The 14,408-nt window shown below is 41.3% G+C and overlaps 1 protein-coding gene across 2 annotated transcripts in view; it reads left to right on the top strand.

Moving 5' to 3' along the window:
- LOC119902610 (2-lysophosphatidate phosphatase PLPPR4-like) overlaps positions 1–14,408 on the top strand; it is a 45,097-nt gene that overhangs the window by 18,187 nt on the left and 12,502 nt on the right. The window contains exons 5-9 of one of the 2 annotated variants that reach the window (XM_038718930.1): positions 2,415–2,472; positions 2,595–2,768; positions 10,568–10,703; positions 12,483–12,738; positions 13,514–14,129. In XM_038718930.1, coding sequence (XP_038574858.1) covers positions 2,415–2,472; positions 2,595–2,768; positions 10,568–10,703; positions 12,483–12,738; positions 13,514–14,129 — 1,240 coding nt within the window. The remainder of the gene's footprint in view (positions 1–2,414; positions 2,473–2,594; positions 2,769–10,567; positions 10,704–12,482; positions 12,739–13,513; positions 14,130–14,408) is intronic. The other variant, XM_038718932.1, reaches the window with a different exon arrangement.

Below are 14,408 nucleotides of genomic sequence, written 5' to 3' on the forward strand. Positions count from 1 at the left end.
CCGGGATGACCGAGGTCTGAACCCAGGACCTACATGCTGTGAGACACAGTGCTGTCCACTGGCCCACTGGGTCACCGCGCTAATAATTGAGAGAGGAGAGAAACAGGGTTTGGGTGGGAGGGATGTGAGAACTGAGACAAACTGGAGAGAAAGGGGTTAGACGGGCTTATATACGTTTGTGCAGGTGGATGGATTAGAGAGAGAGAGAGAGAGAGAGAGGCGTGGTCTTGTTCCTGAACTTTAGGTATAATCTACTTAATCAATCAGACATTTGCTTTTGATCAGTTAGAGATGAGGTAGCACTGTATTTATTACCATTTGATAAATAGTTGCAGAGGAGAAAGTGACTGGCTGGTTTCACATCATTCATCTGTATCCATCTGTGCATCCGTCTTTCTTATATTTCTAATATTGTGGCTTTAGATGACCTACTTGCAATACTACGTAGGACTGAGTGCTACAACGGAGCACAGTGCAATTTTGTCACCCACGTAGGTTGTTATTATCATAGCGTGTACAAAGCAATTTTTTGACATTATAAGGCAGAAGCACACATACAGATCTCTCTCATAGACATAACATTTTATCAAAACACACTGCACAATTATTGACCGACACAGTGTGGATGCTTCAGTCAAACCTTCTGACACAGCAGCTGGCTTGAGGAGAAGTGATACTGAATGTTCTGTGCTCACCAGACTGGTGAGCTGTTCCACATAGATTCTTAGTTTGTACAGTGAAACTGTGGAGTACAGCAGGTGTTCTGTGGACGCATCCTGAGCTCCTTCTAAAATATTATTAAATCTCAAAACTCCATGTCCTCTGCATAATCAACATCAACAGTTTTTTCTGTCATGTAAACAGTATTATTACAGGGAGATTTCTTTATGCAAATGTGTAATTTGATTAAACAGACTGTTGCTTTTCTCTCAATATAGTTGTGACCTTATTTTTGCGCATATTTAATTAGATATAACTTATTGAATGTAACCGGTTTAATCTTTTTAGTGAACAGTGCAGTTGTATCCTAACTGTACATACATGCTCGTCTTCCAACGTAACTTGCCAGTGTCTCTTGCACCATGTATACGAATTAAAGGTCCAGTGTGTCACATTTAGGTGGATTTATTGACAGAAATGCAAAATAATATCCATAGCTATCTTTTCAGTGGTGTATAAAGACCTTATGCAATGAACCGTTATGTTTTTATTACCTTAGAATGAGCCATTTCTATCTACATACACCGCAGGTCCCCCTTCATAGACGTCACCATGTTTCACAGCCATGTTTCCACAGTTGGTCAAATTGCTCGACAGAGCGCTATGTTAAATATGTACGAAGAAGAACAAGTAACATTAGTAGTCGTCGTTTGCTTTATTAGAAGTAAGATGAGAAGTGAAATTTGGACAAATGGAGGACCACACGTGTTATTAATGCGATGGTGCATTCATGTGCTGTCGGAATAATTAGAATTGTTTTCCCTCCTTACATATTTATTGCAAAAACAGGAATAAAGTTTACATACTTAAAGAAGTCTACAGAACAGTATACAAATATATAAGAAGATACAAATAATAAAAACTTTGCTAGGGATGGTCTATATTACATAAAGTATAAATATACATTGCTCTGATAATGTTAATCCAGCACATCTTTGTAGCAGCGTCCATGTTGATTTCACAGTCAGAAAAACAACTTCACACTCAGGAAACGGGACAGGAAACTCTGAACCTTTATGAATGTATATCCATGTATTTGGTAACATATTTGTGGAGCTGTGTATTTGTGCTTTGACATTCTGCACTTCCAAAAGAAGAAGAATTTCTCCATTGCCGTCATTGAGTCTCAGTCAAATTTGAGCACACTGACATGGTTAGTAAATTTTCACATTCACTGTTACTTACATTTCCCCGGGATCAACAGATAGATATATGTATATTATCTTTGTTCAGTATCACAGTAATCCAGTGACAGTTGTCTGTACATCCATGGGTACACTGCAAACAAGACCTGCTAATAGCTAATTCGGCATTTAATGGAACATTGACACGGTCTTCTATCTGTATATTGTATTGATATTTGCTGCATGTTGAAAACCTTTGGAGTGGTGATGTTGTCTCAGTTTCCCCACAGAGTTAGAAAACCCCCGGTGTAAACCAATACAACCACACCACTACCTACAAGAAGTAGCACAACACACATCAGAGGAGTTGTTGGTCTCCTTGTATCCTTCATAAACTGCATTTATTAAACACCTGCTGGTGCAGAGTTACCACCAGTCACACACACACCTCCAAGTTGCTTTGAAAGTCACTGCCCTCTTGCAGATAATTATTCAGCATTGTCCTTAGCTGTCTGAACATGATAATTAGCAGAAAGAACACTCTGTGTTTGTCGGTTTCTTTCTTTATAGGAAGTCTTTTCCCTCCCAGCATGCAACTCTGGCCGCCTTTGCTGCTGTCTACATCTCAGTAAGTGGTTAATAAACACTCATGATACGCACTCATATAGAGTGAGACTTGTAGCTGACCTAAAATCATGCCGCAGAAATTTTAAATTGTTGCCAGTTTCAGTTGTAGATCATGTGTTTCAGATGTACTTCAACACGGTGCTGACAGACTCAGCCAAGCTGCTGAAGCCTCTCCTGGTATTCTCTTTCGTCATGCTGGCCATCCTTGCCGGGTTAACCAGGATCATCCAGTTCAGAAACCATCCTGTTGACGTCTACTGCGGCTGGTTACTGGGAGCTGCCATCGCCGTTTATCTGGTAACACAGTCGGCCAATTAAATTTTTATTGTCTAGTTTAAACTTTTATTAAGTACACGTTTCCACTGCGATGAAATAGGCAACAAGATGGAAGAACCACACCGCAAAATTGAGCAAAATAGTAACTTTATGCAAAGCCATTCTGCTTTGAGAAGTCATGTCACGCCGAGGAGGCAGAGGATGATCATATCATTAATTAACATTGCTCCTCAACTGATGGGTAGCCATAAGTTACTTCCATATTGAAGTCTGTTATGTTTATGAAAGCTTGTCGTAGTAGTCCTGCAGTGGGGCGTGATATTCAGATAATTTCTGTCTTTCTGGCAGCTCAGGTAATGCCCGTTAGGTAAACTGAGATTAGATAAAGCAAAGGGAGCATCTTGCATTCATTACCTGCTGAAGTGTCTTTGCCAACAACCTGTTGGTTCCTTTCCATGTTGGTTTATTTGTGGAAAATTAGCAATTAGCAATTTTGGACAGAATTAAATTAGTAAATGTTTGTGGACATCTTATCATCATAACTCTGAGACATGATGCAGTAGATTTGACCTAAATTGATTCAACAACTGACCTGTGGTGGCATTTAGGATACTAGTGTTTCATAAAGGTTGACCAGGTTTGTTCAAGATCATGCAAGCTGTAACTGGAAGAAAATTTTGGGCATAGGCTTGATCAGTTTTGTCTTGAAATTCCCGGTGGGTTGTGATATTTAGTGGTACAAGTTACAAGTTGAATGAAATTGATCAACAACATATAACCCAATCAGATGCAGAAAGGGTAATACATGACAAGGTATGCTGAATAGGGGTGTGACGAGAAACTTAACCCACAAGATCGAGACGAGATTTTAGCACTATTTTTAAGGGCTGACTTCTTTGAGCATTAAATATTTAAATTCCTACATTCTGATGATTTTTTCTACACCAGTTTATGGTGAAAATGTTTTTTATTTATGTAAAGAGAAACACAAAATTCTAGTGGCAAGTTACAATTCAAACTCTATAGCCCAATTTTACCAGAATCTAAGTCTCAGTCACTCTGCGCTGCTTTCAGATCTGTTTCTTCTGTAGATCAGCTTATGTAATATCCTCCCTGCTGAGTCATGGTTTAGTCTTCCCTCTCTTTTTATTTATTTGGGGGAAATAACCTCTTTAAATGTGACTGCGGCACCTTTTCACATCAATGATAAATTATTTATTTTAATTCAGTTAGAAAATCCTGGACTTGATGTGTTTCAGCAGATTTTCTGCTAATGGTTAAAACTTTCTGCACATTCAGAATCTCTCCCACATATCTGTGTTCTCTGACAGGTCCAGAGAAAAGTCCTAATATTACCAGACATCATTTAATGAGAAGTCTACCTGCCCTTTACTCTGTTGTGCATTACGTTATTGATCCGCTGGTAGTAACGTTATCCCCGTCACACCGGTTGACTGACGCAGTTTGGGACTGCGTGTGAAACCGAAACTAACTGAAACACTTGTGATCAGGCAGAAATTTCACCACAAATCCACACACAAGTTAACTTGATTACTATCAGCTAGGTGCAGTTGATTCGCTCTGTGAGTCTATCTCATCAGTTATAATTACATTTGTATTTCACTGCGTGAGAAAATTAATGTGTGGCTTGACAGCGTGTGAAAAATGTCAATTGCGAGAGTCTCGCGAGATAGATTTTTACATGACGGGAAAGACTGTCATAATTTAATATTATGGTATGAGATCTCGTCACACCCCTAATGCTGAATAATGAATGAGGCGTAGCATTTCCTCTATTTAATCTGTTATTTTTTATATTGGCACAGTTATCACTTAAATTATGGCCACTTACCAACAGTGTTGGGCAAGTTACTCAGGGACTGTAATAAGTTACCTTTTTTACTTATTCCCCTTTAAAAAAGTTATGATATTACCATATTGGTCTGAATATAAGACGAACCTGATTATAAGATGAACCCCCTTTTTCAAGACTGATTATTGGAAAAATACTTTCTGAAGACCAAATCTTAAAATTATTTTATTTGAAAGTAATTGTAATAAAAACACATTGAATAAAATTAAAAAAGGTAGGTTGTTATTTTTAACATCTTTTAAATCTAATAACATTTTCAGTATCTTTTTAAATGAAATAGTCACAAAATGTACAGTGGATTTTAAATGTGACAATTTAAAAAAAAAAAAAGATATTGAAAATGTGATTTTTAGGGTTGTCCTCGCCTTAGGATTTATATAGTGGAATCAGAATTGTCAAGTCTGATAACTGAATCATGTGCTTTTGAGCGGTGGGGGTGACTGAGAATCTGCAGAGATACAGGTTTTACTTAAGCTGTACATTTCCAGCCAAACTGAGTATTATTTTTGACCATTTTCTCTCTGCTCACCTGTCATTCACTGGTCTTGTGCAGAGTTTTACGTGCATGCAGTGTGGCTGAAAACTGAATGCACGTAGCCCACTCCTCTCTGTAGCCCCCTCTCCCTCTCTCTGCCCCTCTATCTGCCCCCTAAAGCCCACAGAACCTGCCTGAGCTTTCCAGAACAAAAAGCCACTCATGATGCTTGTGCTCTTTAATCTCCTGAATATTTTGGCTGCAGCCTTTTTTTGTTGCAAAGCTGTATTTGTTAAGCTATAAGATGTTCACAGTAACCAGGCAAAGGCTGCTAAGTCTCTAAGACAGATTGAGCTGAATTTGTTGCCCATGTTTCCTGGCAATAAAATAAACAGCTTTCATTTCATGATACTTCATCTGTTAATTTTAATACTTAATACATTGTTTTAGGACTAATTAAATAAATATACAGTATACTGTATAATGCTCTATGATAAATAAAAGGCTTCATATAGACCCAGTGATCGGTGAACAGTGTCGGCCCAAAAAATCCTGATTTGGAGCACCTCTATTAAAAAGATTTATTAAAAGCTTCTTTCTTTTAAAATTTTTATTTACAGCTCTATATGTTCAATTTCAATATCATAATAGGCTGTATATTAACTCATTGGGAGAAAACCGGGAGTTCTATGTAAAATGAGTCGTTGAGGTCCCCCGTATAGCCAAAATGGTATGATTCTACTTTTTTAGGCCCATTGTGACTATTCGACTGTGAGATTGACAGTCAAATCAGGCTCCGCCCATCAAATCTTCGACTATTCTGGGTCAGCCCTAGTGATTTTCTAATTTAAAGATGTTAAAAACAACATAACTCCTCTTCAGCTGTTGGTTAACCTGAACTACGTTTGAGGCACGTGTGCACGTCAATGACAACAAGACAAAGCGCATCCTGGTAATTCAGCATTATTTGGATTATGACTGTAATAATATTACTGTTGTGGAAATATTAATGCCTTAAACTACTAGCTACTGGGTAAAGTAATATTATTACAGTAACGCGTTACTGCCCAACACTGCTTCCCTATCGAAGAAAGTAAGACTACAGGATTTTTAATTATTAACCATTTGTTCGTAGTCAGTTTAACTTGTGATATCGCCACTCGCCATGTACTACAGTTGCTATGGTTACCTGCAGTGTAAATTTACCTTTCATGGATTGCATCAGCCAAGAAGAGTATTTTTCTACCCATGCTGTGTTTTCTGCTAGGTCATCTTTGAAAGAGATAACAAGGACCCGCAGACGACATGTCATGCAGATGTGCTGAACTGTCACTGCAGTACGTTCAGTGTATTATTCAGTACAGTTTTATAGGCTGAAAAGAGACACGGGTGTTCAAGTCGTCGTGTAGAAACTGGTGGATGTTCGCACACTGTATTCGATACCTCCCACACACCATCACCCTCCGAGCCCACACACTCTCGGATAGACATGTCCAGCGTACACACAAACAGACACGAGCGGATCTGAAGCAGTTACACACACACACACACACACTCTTCAGCTGCCTACACTTTTGTTGTTCTGGCTTCTCCTGAAGAAGAAACATTGGCTACAGATATGTTAGGTTGTGCTCCGGAACATCAGCTCTACATCAGATGATGCAGAATCACCAGTTACTTAACACAGTTTTAAACTAAATATATTTCACCAATGGATGACCCTTATTTTATGCAAATAGAGCATTATTGGCCTGGAAAACGACTGGTCTGTCATTAATTTGTTTTACAAGATTTCTATGCTACAGTATGTGGAGATGATGATTACTCACATTTGTTCTCAGGGCAATAATTTTGCACAGTACAGGCGTCATTGTGCTATTTTAAGGTTCTTTGTTTGGCATTGTATCATCCATCATCAGAGTAGAACTGAAAAGAAAAGTAGATAAATTGAGGCTGATTGGCAGCCTCTACTTGTTTGCTGCAGTGCATCAGTTCTACACTGGGCCAGGAAAGTTGCTAATTACATAAATGTTTCTTAGTCAGTCACACAGTACTAACAGCATGTCTTCAACTACATGTCGTTGTTATAACGTTGGATGCTTTTTGGCTGGACCACAGCAAAGCAGAGCGAGAGCCCTGTAAACCCGAAACTCTGTCCATGACTTGAGTGAGTAAATGATGTAGGACTAGACAATTTATAATAATCAAAACCGTAATTCAGAGCCTCTAACAGACTGTAATCTGTAAACAGTGTGTAATCACGAGACTTCGCCTCATCCAGTCTTGCTCAGTTTGCAGACTGGAGTCTGAAGCTCTGGAAGATGTTAGCTTGCGCTAACAGCCTTCACTTTCCAGCAGTTGGGGATACAACATTTGTTAATATCCGTTTTATTAACAGACTACACTACATTTACTGCCAGACAGACAACTTACTCGGTCGCTTTCCCCGTCACCATCTACCGTTCCTTCTCTCACACTCGCTATATACACATTGCCCTTAAAAGACCTAACTTCACCGCTCTTATAACAGCACCTGTCACGTAGATGTCCTTTGATGAATGAGAGGAAACTAGCAAAATGTTGAGGTTTGCCCTGTTGGTGAAAATTATTTGTACCACATTAATAATAACAATTGTGTGAAAATTTAGTATGTGCCTAGTATAGGGGAACCACCTCTCTGTTATGTGCTTGTCAACATAACCTTATCAATTAACATTTAGACAATCAATTTTCGACATGTAAATTGAAAAAAATAAACCCAGCTTTAACAGCTGAGCATTTTTATAGTAAGAACCTTGTCAGTGAATGAGGGCAAAAAACAAACAAAACAACAACAACAATCAAAAACAAAATAATCGATATCAATAATCGTAATCGAGGTAAAATGTTCAATTAATTGTGATTTTTATTTTAGGTCAAATTGTTCAGTCATACACCATTGGTCAGTCAAGTTTTGGAGTTTCTCCATTGGCCGTTGCTCTTTTTTAAAAGAACAGGCTCAAGGAGTCCTGAATTACATCCTCAGAAGGCTTTTACCATGAGGCGCAGACAGCCCTCAACACGTCCTTAGGAGGCTTTTAACTTTTGTTTATGCTTGCTTGAGACACTGTGGTGTGGGCCTCCGTGCGTGGGCTACAAGCGTGCACAGAGGCGTTTATAGTCAATGCACTATTGTGTTTGAGAAACCTTCAGCTTGGCCAGATGTCCTCACACACACTGTTAAGTTCCTTTTAAATGAAACACTGGACTTAATGTCAGCTGTGGTGTAATTTCCCTGCAGTAGATTATAAAAAATAAAAGCTTTATTGTCATACTGTATGCATAAATCAATCAGATATATAATTTGCAATCAAGAGAGTGTATTTGTTTCTGTGCTGAACTCATAGAGAGTGTGAAGGTCATCTTGACCCATGTTCAGTGTATGTCCGAAAAGGAACACGAATTAAACTAAATGCTAATTAATTATAGTCCTTTAAATTTCCATATTGATGTGTATTTCAACTATGATCAGTAGACCTCTACACTGTCCGATGCAGTATCCTCCAAAATGCCAGGGGCCGTGCAAACAAAACATTCGGTGAAGTCAACAAGTGTTACCAGAACAAAACATGGCTGCACGCTCTGCTATACAGCTCCTCAGTGCCACAGAAGCCAAGGCAAGGCAAGTTTATATATAGCACATTCCAACAACAAGGAAATTCAAAGTGCTTTACATAAAAGACAATTGAATACCACCCATCCATCCATCCATCTTCATCCGCTTATCTGGAGTCAGGTTGCGGGGGCAGCAGCTCCAGTATGGGACCCTAAACTTCTCTTTCCCGAGTCACATTAACCAGGTCTGACTGGGGGATCCCGGGGCGTTCCCAGGCCAGTGTGAAGATATAATCTCTCCACCTAGTCCTGGGTCTTCCCCGAGGCCTCCTCCCAGCTGGACGTGCCTGGAACACCTCCCTAAGGAGGCGTCCAGGAGGCATCCTTACCAGATGCCCAACTGGCTCCTTTCAACGCAAAAGGAGCAGCAGCTCCACTCTGAGCTCCTCGCGGATGGCTGAGCTTCTCACCCTATCTCTAAGGGAGACACCAGCCACCCGCCTGAGGAAACCCATTTCGGCCGCTTGTACCCGCGATCTCGTTCTTTCGGTCATGACCCAGCCTTCATGACCATAGGTGAGGGTGGGAACGATTTCCTGCTGAGAACCATGGCCACAGATTTAGAGGTGCTAATCCTCATCCCAACCGCTTCACACTCTGCTGCGAAACAATCCAGTGAGAGCTGAAGGTCACGGACCGATGATGCCATCAGGACCACATCATCTGCAAAAAGCAGTGACGAGATCCCTCACCTGGAAAGTGTCCTACTTACTGCCAAGTACTCGGGCACAGCTCTCGCTTTGGAGGTACAGGGATTGGATAGCCCTGAGAAGGGCCCCTATCACCCCATACTCCCGCAGCATCTCACACAGTATCTCCCGGGGGATCCGGTCATACGCCTTCTCCAGATCTACAAAGCACATGTAGACTGGATGGGCATACTCCCAAGCCCACTCCACGATCCTTGTGAGAGTAAAGAGCTGGTCTGTTGTTCCACAACCGGGACGAAAACCGCATTGTTCCTCTTCGATCTGAGGTTCGACTATCGGCCGAACCCTCCGTTCCAGCACCCTGGAGTAGACTTTACCGGGGAGGCTGAGAAGTGTGATAACCCTGTAATTGGCACACACTCTCTGGTCCCCCTTTTTGAACAGGGGAACCACCACCCCAGTCCGCCACTCCTTGGGCACTGTACCCGACCTCCACGCAATGTTAAAGAGACGTGTCATCCAAGACAGTTTGTTCCAGATATACGGAGCATAAAAAACCGAACGCTGCTTCTCCAGGTTTAGTTTTAACTCTGGGGACAGAAAGCAGACCTGGATCCTAGACCACCTGAGAGGTCTGGATGGTTCATAACGTAGCAGAAGATCAGAAATGTATTTTGGCCATAAACCGTTCAGTGCTTTCCAGACAGTTAGTATTAACATTTCCCATTTTAGTCATTAAAATCATGTTTGATTAACGCACATTTAAAAAGCTTACTGTCCAACACCGAAGTTAGCAACAGTCTGTCTGAAGAGTGGTAGTTTGGTTTTTACAAGAGTGCTGAGGGAAATGTGACCGAAAGGGGGCAACACTTCAGATTGATCATGCATCATGAATTACCTGGTTGTTAAGACATAGGCCCTTTGTGCATGCAAACATGCATGTAATGTTTCGGTGTAAATATATTTAATATTGAATGAACATTATTTACATTACATGATGCCTAAATGAGCTGAATGTCTTTCCTTCATTTAGCATACACTTTTCAAAAGTGCAGATAAAGAAATGCTTGGAAAAAGTTTATAACTCTTGAAAAACACCTAATATTGTGTGCTTATGTCTTTATGTCTGCATGCTCCTCTGCATCTCACTGTGTGTGTGTGTGTGCAGGGTGTATACGCAGTGGGGAATTTCCAGCCCAGTGAGGATCGATCCAGAAGTCGACCAGCTCCCCCCACCCTGAGAGAGCCCCCCCTTTCCTCTCTTCCAAATGTCAGCCAAGCAACAATTAGCAACAGCCACCAAGGTAAAACCATGTCTGCCAGGTGTCTCTTAACACACACATCTCCCTGACCTGTCAATGCAACACAAAGCCCATATTGGAAATGAACAGAGGATATATTGTGGTTCAGCTTTGCTCCGTTCCAAAGTCTGAGTTTGTGCATGCTAATGAGCACAGTGACACTGTATACCAACAATTACTTCGAACAAGGTGAAAGGCCATAAAATCAAAATCAAAGGGGGGAAATAAATGTTTGTCCTGTCAGTAATCTGAAAAAAGCTAAGTAGAGAGAACAAGACGTAAAATTGTAGATCTTTGCTGGGCTTAAATGTGAATTTGTTCACAACTGTGCTTCAAGCCAGTTTTGGACATTAATCCGCAACCTAAAACATTTTAATCATTCGTTCTGACTAAACCTAAAAATCAGAATGACAATGACACTCTTCACAGTAGTTTAGCTGTCTTGTCACACATAGTGTGTAGCTGGTAGAAGAAATGTTGACATCCATGAAATGTTTACCTCGGCTCATTGAATTAAACTTTGATAATTTGCCATACTTATTTTCAGTACAATAGGTATATGTACTGTAGTAGTATGTCTTTGTTTCCATTGGAAATTTGTGGTTAAACAGTAAAGACTGGTGAAATTCCTCAAGTGAGCCGATTTAATCTTATTTAATTTGTGTATTTGGATTCATTAAAATAGTACCTCAATCAGCAAGTTCAAAGTCATGGTCTACCAGCATGGCATCCTTCCACTGTTGATGATCTCCTGGCCGTCGATGATTTATGAAGTCATAGATTATTATTAACTACAGTGGAGGACTTTAAGAAGAGTGTTAGCCATCATCTTCGTAGATGGCTGGGCTTACCCCTGAATCCCAGCAGACTACGCTTAAGATTCCCTTCAGCGGCATGAGAGAAGAAGTGATCCAGTAAAGGAAGTCTAATGACCCCGGAGTCCCACAAGCAGGCATCGAGTCGTGAACAGGGAGGAAGTGGGGGGCCGAGGAAGTATGGGATGTAGGGCTGTCCCCGACTAAGGATTTACATAGTTGAATCAGAATTGTCAAGTCCTGCCTATAGTCGACTGACAGTCGAATCACGTGTTGAAACTTAAGCCTAAAACATGATTAAAAAAAACTAAAAAATACTTGAAACTAAGTTTTAAAGGCACGCAAATTTTTTTGATTTGTTTAGATGTTTGTTGTCCATGTTTTCTTGTACATGTCGAAAACTGGTGGTCATATGTTGGGATTTTTTTTATGTTGAAATATTGAAACTTGAGTTTGAGTTTCAACAACCACTTTTCAGAGATCTGCCCACACAGTTGCAAGCTTGCAAGTCATGTGATTTTTGGCAGTGTTGTCTCGCAGCTCTGGTCTGAAACTCCAAAACAGACTGACCGAATGCTCCGCCAATTACTGCTCGAGGACAATTAATCCCACCTAATACACTAAATACGGCTTGTTATCAGACTGCACTTCAGCGGAGAGAAAACAATAGGTTTGAGCACATGCCCCTGCCTCCTGCCCCTGTCTATCAAAACATTGTGCAGGCCTTCAACACTTAATTTCAATCTTGCAAAAATTGATTTTAGTAGATTTCAACCCTTTGAAGCTTTTATTTTCTGATTTGAAATATGATATGAATTTCACCCCATAAGGAAGCAGTGGGCTGGGCTGAATCCCGAGCGGTGCTGATGAAGGTCAAATCAGGAGAGACTTGACTGAGTGAACAACAACTTATTGACATGCGAGATGATGAGTGTGAGAATATTAAAAATCTTTGTCGATTTGGCAGTTTGGCCTCTCCCTGTTGTCCACCTAGGTCACCACAGCCTGGCTCCCAGCCAACCAGAGCCCATCCTTACGAGGACCACATCCCACACCTTGTCCTCCAACCAGCCGGAGTGCATCCTCACGCGAAGCTCCTCCTACCGAGAACCCTCCCTGTCCAATCTGAAGAGAGCCAGTGCTGAAGTGGAGGTGATATCTCCGTCCAGTCCCCTGGGCAACCATGACAACATGATGACCTTCAGCAGCAGCACACTGCCAAGGTAAATGTCTTTAGTGGAGTCTTTATCCACAGGTTTGGTTTGGGAGAGTAAACAAGGTGATGGAACTTTTCTTACACGTAGTATATCATGTTTAACTGTTTCATACTGCACCGCCTGTTGAATTGCAATTTGACCTGGGGTCGATTCAGTTCCACATATACTACAGGATGCGTCAGCAGTGTGCCGGTAGACCCTGACATTTAGCTAGGAGACCTAACATAGCATTTTTGGACTCTTCAGCAAGCAAGCTCTAAGACGCAAAAAGTATAATGGTCAGTGTAAGCTCTTTGGAAGAAGCTAGCTCGGTATTCTTTGTGTGGATATCATGGCAGAGGATGTGAAGAGACCGAAGATGATTGTGAGGGACCAAGCAGTTAAGCAAGAGGAGTCACAATGGATGTTCAAAACTAAGGGTTTTTATTTACGAAAAATTACACCAAAATAAAGATAAAGTTTTGGGCCCATAAAAGAGGTCAAATAAGCAAACGGTAACTAAAGCTCTGAACATAAGAGACTCAAAAATACAACTGACCTACTACACAAGAAACAAAGGAGACATATATTGGCTGATCAGACCAATTTTGACACACAGGGGAAGATTAACAACAACACTACTACATAACTACGAATAAAAGCAAAACCTACCTAAAAACTTATTCCAAAAGAGATGTACTTTTACTTAACTCAACAAAAATAACTGCATAAACTAATCAGTTCTCAGACCGGAAGCTTCCCTCTTGCTCTGCACTCAAAGTTTCTTTGCCTCTTCTTCCAGGTCCCACGGCGGCTCCTCATTGGAGGAGGGCCGCATTCCTCGGCGTCACGCCTCCATCCACGCCTCAATGGACTCAACACGATCTAAACAACTGCTCAGCCAATGGAAGAATAAGAATGACAACAGGAAGCTGTCCCTGCAGGTGATGGATGGAATAAGACCAGCCTCCTCCTCATCTCCTCAGAGGAACATGGAGCTGCGCTGCTCCTCTGAACCTTCTGCCATGGGCCTGGAGGCAGAGCTCCGTGGTGGAACACACCTACCTTTAGTCACTGGTCAGGAAACAGAGCTGCGTGCTGGGGCCCACATCCCAGCTCAGTACATGAAACTGGCAGCAAGCTCTGTTCCTATGGCCAATCATAATCACATGGCCCATAACGGCAGCACTGGATTGGCTGGTGGGGCGAGAGTGTCCATCCAATCACGGCCTGGATCCTCCCAGCTGGTTCACATTCCTGAGGAGGAGAACCCCAGCTGCAGGGATCAGGAGAGTGAATCAGAGGACAGCATTATGGACGGGGGCGGGTCAGTGAGGGAAAAGTGGCTGAGAGTGGCTGAGAAGACCACCATCCCCTGTAGGCCGCTCAGTGCTGGTGGACAGCCTCGACTAATGCAGGTTAATCATTCTTCTTTACTTGCCTTGGTAGCTGTATGGTTAGGATGCATACCACAAACTGAGTCCTTGTTCAATTCTGGCTTAGGATCCTTGTTGTTTCCCCTGGTCTGTCTACTACTAGGCTCTCAACAAAAAAGTTAAAATACAAAAACAATGTGTTATGATGATGCACTTTATTTGTATAAGTACAAGATCTAGTTGTCATCAGAAAGTGGTAAAATGTGTATCCCTCTCAAACAAACAACCAAAAATATGTTCAGAGTACTAGAGTTGAAAGAC

This window comes from Micropterus salmoides, unplaced genomic scaffold (genome assembly GCF_014851395.1).
Source record: "Micropterus salmoides isolate LMB-PRFRI ecotype aquatic unplaced genomic scaffold, ASM1485139v1 Ms_hic_scaffold_14, whole genome shotgun sequence".
In the NCBI taxonomy this organism is placed as follows: domain Eukaryota; kingdom Metazoa; phylum Chordata; class Actinopteri; order Centrarchiformes; family Centrarchidae; genus Micropterus; species Micropterus salmoides.